This window comes from Branchiostoma floridae, chromosome 10, assembly GCF_000003815.2.
Source record: "Branchiostoma floridae strain S238N-H82 chromosome 10, Bfl_VNyyK, whole genome shotgun sequence".
NCBI lineage: Eukaryota > Metazoa > Chordata > Leptocardii > Amphioxiformes > Branchiostomatidae > Branchiostoma > Branchiostoma floridae.
Genome location: NC_049988.1, coordinates 5,486,758 through 5,492,687, shown reverse-complemented (window position 1 = coordinate 5,492,687; position 5,930 = coordinate 5,486,758). Strand labels below are relative to the sequence as shown.

Genomic DNA, 5,930 nt, shown 5'->3' with positions numbered 1-5,930 from the left:
CCTAGCGCCTCGAGGCCGTACATGTGGAATTTGTTGTGTACCGTTATGTTGTTTAAACTAGAATAAAACAATGAAAACATGATTTGGGAAGAAAGTAAAGGAGCACACCTGGCATGACATTCCCATAGAGCGTAGTTTGCAGAACGGATCTTGGCATCAATACATCATCAGAACAACTGCCAAATGTCTTCTAAATTTCTACCCGCAAAGATGTCATCCCCATATTTTGTGTATTTGTAGGGTTTAATCCCAATAGTAAACCTACTATATCACACTTACCAATACAAAGCACTCATGGATGATATAAACACTGACACTAATTGTTCTCAGGTCACCCATAAAAAATGTGAAAAATTGATTAAAAAATATCACCAAAATCAAATTCAAATGTCCCAAACAATATTTTCTATATATAACAGGCATATATTGTGCAGTTGTTAACATTAGAGGGGTGAAATGCACTCCCGAAGATGGCATACTTATGTCTGCAATACAGCCTATATAGTAGAATGCCCAGCTGGTACCACCTGCAGTCTCGTTCTGGTGCCATGACCCCGGATGACCCCGGAAATCCAACATGGCCGCCACAACTGGAATTAACTCTATTGAACATACCACGCCATACATCATTGGAAAGCTAAAAACTGTCTTAAAGATACTTTAAGAAGGAATATTCTAAATGTAGCCTGATATCACTAGTAATGAATTACGAGGGTAATACTGCAATAAAACATCTGTTTTCATGAAGTTTTTGTATTACAGTCCCCAAACTATATAAAAAAAGTATGGGTATGTATCCTACAGCATTCCTGAGATTCCTTAAGATAGAGTTACATACATGGGATAAATTGGTACACAAGTACTATTGCAGGTAAGTTTATGACCATATACTGCCCAGGGTGCTGAACTGACTATTTAGCTGAACCACTGATCCTTTTCAACACATTACAATCTTTCTAAAAAGATGGTACATACATGTATGACATATCAGATAAAACCTTCTAGTGCATATTAGTTTCAGGAGTGTATCTTTGCAAGATGAACTACAAAGGCAATAAAAAGGTACAACAGCAATATAACTCATAAGGTACAATTTCCACATTATTTCAATACAATCCACCCTGGTACCAACAATATACAGAATGTATTCCGTACCCTAGCCATACAGTTCCTGAGATGTCCTGACAACATCAGCATTTCATACATGAGAAAGCATGGTACACAGGTGTCACTACACGTGAGTTTATGACTTGAATTGTCTAGCGTGCTGAACTAACCATTCATTAGAATAGATTACACTCCATACTTTACACAAGATGGTACATACACATGCTACATATCCGGTGAAAGATTACATTGCTGTCTATCATTAGACATGTATATAAACTTGACATCAATTCAAGGGTAATAGGGTAATAAACATGTAAAAAGCAATTAAATATATAATTTTCACATTAATACCTGTCATAAAATTACACAAAAATAAAATCACCTGGTCACCGAATCTCTTTTTTTGTGCACTGAATAGGTTGAATGCTGAGCAAAACTGTCACCATTTACATACATCGTACACACTGCTAGTTTGACATGAGGACAGCTGTGTCCATAGTTAGCAGCTCTGGGAAGTTTAAATCCCCAAGCATGCCACGTGTGGCGTCCCCTTGCTATTTGGGTTAACACATCCCCGAATTCCCTGGCCTCTTCCGGGCCGGCGACCTGGCCCCCACTCCTCCAAGGTGAATTCTGAGTTAGATCCACATTAACCTCTGACCTAATCTCACTTGGTGACAGCTTTCAACTTCCGAGTCCGGCACGATAACGCAATGAAATAATATAGGAATTTCTTCCTGGGAGATACCCAATACCGGTTAAAACCGGGGGCGGAACACTGGGCATGCGTCTGATAACCGATTGTAACCGGGAGCGGCAGTTAGTAGTTACAAATTTTGAGGGATAATAAGGTTATTTTGATCTGGTCATATGGTCGACCTATTTGGATAAAATCAGCATAATTTATCCATACTCATATTCATGAAAGAGATTCTAGATAACAAGATTTTATTCATGTAATAAGATAGCAGTAATATATCAAGAAAGACATTGTTAAAACCGAAATTAGCGAAATGCCTGTCAACAAACGCAACATGAAAAATTGCAAAGTATTCCAAACTCTATCCAAACACGTTTTTTTATCCAGTTGTAGAGATTGAATTGTATTTGAATATTGCTTACCTGGATGTCTAACCTTTATAAACAGTCCCAACTCTAAGATATTGTTGCCAAATGTTTGGAAAAAATACCAGTTTTGATGGCTCTAGCGTAAGCCGTTCTGGAGTTATGCGACATGAAATTTGCCGAAAAAGACCCCCGCCCCCTCCCCAGTTTTAATAGGGTCAACGTCCTATCCGAGTAACGGTCATAACCGAACCTTGGTACAAGTACGCATTTTAACCTGAGTGAAGTGAGAAAAGTCCTGTTAAGTGCCTTTCCCAAGGGCACATCATGCGGAAAAATCAGCGGCTTCGAACCCGTTATCTCTGGAGTCTGGGTCAAACACCGTACCAATTGCGCCACACGATGTCACGATTATTACTTTCGCCAGAATGGCAAGGTTATGTTTTGGGTAGCGTTTTATATATGTTTCTATATAGAAGACCAGCAGAACTCAAGAACGCCTGGATGGATTGTATTGATATTTGGTATGTGGGTAGATCTTGATAACACCTTGAAACGATTAGATTTTCGGTCCTCTAGAGGCCTATTACCGTACTGATTTTTCAGTGGTAGACAGATCTTGATATCAAGAGTACATGGTATAGGTTTTGGCCCCCTAGCAGCTTGTTTTGGAACTGCAGGGCAGGTTTAGTGTCAGACTTTCAAAGGGAATAACTTAAGAAGGGAATGACGCATTGTTTTAATTTTTGGAATGTAGATAGCTTACGCGATGCTTCATATAATAACATATTGATTATGAAAATTAGTATCTTATTTGCATGATTAATTAGGAAATCATGTTAACACGCTCAGTTCCATTATAGGACCATTGCAAAATGTGACATTTGTAACTAAGAGAGGAATATTGATAAAGACTTGATTTGCATGATTAATGAGAAATTGCTTTTATGTCATTGTAAATGACGGGAACTTCTTAATTGTAGCATTTGAAAGTTATATACAGGTAAACATCGTTGAATTTGATTAAGCAAATGAGATCCTCATTTGTATACATTATCAGAAAATGCGGTAGTTGTAAAGGATGGATCTTTTGGCGAGGGTATGGGGTCATGGAACTCTAGTTTTGTAATTCTTTTTTTTTTCGTATATTCCAAAGGTGAAGAGAAAACTGACCGCTTCCGGAGGAATGCTCAGACGCAAGCCCCTACACCTACAGCAACTGTGCCGCAGACGGTTGGACCGACAATAGAAGAGGTATCTCCTGCGTTGATTTGGTCTCTAACCAATAGCCATATTTGGCTGTAGTAGGCTCTATGATGACAACAATCAATTTCCTTTGTTTAAACAGTACCAAAGAATGTCTACCGAAGGTAAAATAGTATTCATTTTGAAGCTCCTTTTTGCAATGGACCACGTATCATGAAATACAACAATCATATACGTCTAAGATGATTTTTTGCACTCTTCAAACCTCATGTTACAGGGTGCGACAGGTATTCCTTTTAGAGGACGTACAACTGATCATCTACGAAGTATTTACGTCCTTTGGAAGTATTATCATAAGTATGTCATTTTGGAAATATTATAGGTATTCCATTTCGAAGCATTACTTGTATCATTTGAAGGGTATTGGCAAAAGAATATGGAAGATTCTATGGGATACAAACTGTTGTGATATTAAATGTAATAGTCATTTCTCTCGCGCAAGCGGTCTTTCCCTATTGTTAATATTCTTTTATTCACTAAAATAAACTAAGGCTTACTAAAATTCTGGAACCATGGGTGTTTGTGGGCGTAGAAAAAAGTCTAACTCTTCAAAGGGGGGACTGTCTCGTCACATAACTACGAAACGGCTTGAATTTCTGTGGCATTAAAAAAATTGGCATGGCGATGGTTTTATTGTCTAAAAGTATGAATAATTGCTGGTGTTGTGTGGTTCACTATTCGTCTTCTATCCATTCGCATGGCTGTATATATGAAGATTATTTACGCCATGGGTGTAGGGCATTGCTGCTAACAAAAGGCTATGTGAGCCTTTTCATGCTACAGACACCTGTCACCGAATCAAACAATAGCAGTTCTCTACATTATTTCCTTTCATTTAACTATACAGTGACCGACAACTTGGAAAACATAAACTGTCAAGTGCTTTGCAGACCTGACGTTTTCTTTTCCTATCATTCCATCAGACTCGCCACCAGTACTACATATCCCAGTATTACCCGAGCTTCCCTCCTGGCGGCACGTTCCGGGAGGACCTGACCAGGGGGGGCGCGAGAACCGTGGTGAGGCACGGATCGCCTTCCGTACATCACAGGCAAGACAAGGTGCGGCTTTCTAATGACATTTCGTTTTCTTTTCAGTTCTCAGCTAAACGGTTATTCAAGAAATTCAAAACCGTGTTCATTGGCTATTTGTTTTGTTCACCAAACATTAACGAAAATATAGGAAAGGTAATTGATCTTTTAGATATTTAGTGTATACTGAATATGCTAGGTGAATATTTGTTAAATATTAAGGAAAGCATCTCAAAAATGGGCACGTATTCACTTCCTAAACGTTAGCTCTATTCTTTTTCATATAAAGGGATACGATGGTCTAAACATGCCAAATGGTTTTCTTTGATGAAGATAATTCAGAGTATCCATTACATCATCGAACAATAACGGATTTACATGATTATTATGTTATTATGTTCGGAAAATAATTTCATCAAGTTGGTAGAATATAGGATGAAGTAGAATTCTTGTTGTTCTTGTAACAAGAATTCTCCTTCATCCTATGTTATTGTGTTTGTAAAAACCAAGCAAAATCAGAAAAAGTTGGCCAAACTAAAAAAATCGATTTTCCTTAAATTTTGTGTGGTGGTAGGGCCTTGGTCCAAACCTACAAAAATGGCAAAGTTTTAGATCTGCGGTCACCGGTTGCCATGGCAACGGCCATTTTTCAAAATGGCGGATTTTCACCAAGGGAAGGCCTTGGTCGCGTCCAAAATAGGCCTCATTTGGACTCCTGTAGCCCCCACAAATTAACAGATATTTTATTGTTTCTCGGATATGTTATTACCCATATTCTAATTGACCAAAGCATATATAGTGATGCTCAAAATGTTTTTGTAGTGAGGTGCAGCAGATGTTTAAAAATGATGTGTTTTCCTGGATTTCCCAAATTGACAAAAATCACTTTTTTGACCATTTTTATTGACCATTAGCTCATTTACAGGCAAATCAATTTGCTTGATTTTTGGCACAATTATAGTTTGAACCTTTGTATACATCATATGTAAAAAAAAGTTTGGGACTTTCACGTATCGGACCGTGGTGGCCCCGAGAGTAAACCAATATTTCCATTTCAAGAAAATCGTAACCATAGAATTATTCCTGGAAAAACAGTCATAGCTTACCAAAAATGAATCTCAGTTTCATTTTATGTAGCAGAGGAACTTACCTATCACTTATAAAAGCAGGGCTGTTCTAAATTTTTTTTATTATTGCCTTTAAAATGATTTTATTGAGTTTTTTTGGTCATTTTTAGACCAACAAATGTACATTTTGGCCCCAGCACCCTGGTATTGCAACCAAATGACCTGAAATTTGGTACAGGAATGTCCTGGACATGTACACACATGGGTTGATAACTGGTTTGCCATATAATAGAACAAAATGCTGAATTTTGTGACTTTTTTTGGCATTTTCGGCCCAAAAAGTACATTTTTTGGCCCCTGTACCCTGGTTTCACAACCAAATGACCTGAAA

The 5,930-nt window shown here is 37.9% G+C and overlaps 1 protein-coding gene across 1 annotated transcript in view; it reads left to right on the top strand.

Moving 5' to 3' along the window:
- LOC118424292 (plexin domain-containing protein 2-like) overlaps window positions 1-5,930 on the top strand; it is a 64,359-nt gene that overhangs the window by 38,867 nt on the left and 19,562 nt on the right. Inside the window, exons 3-4 of the mRNA XM_035832839.1 lie at window positions 3,332-3,429; window positions 4,365-4,502. Coding sequence (XP_035688732.1) covers window positions 3,332-3,429; window positions 4,365-4,502 — 236 coding nt within the window. The remainder of the gene's footprint in view (window positions 1-3,331; window positions 3,430-4,364; window positions 4,503-5,930) is intronic.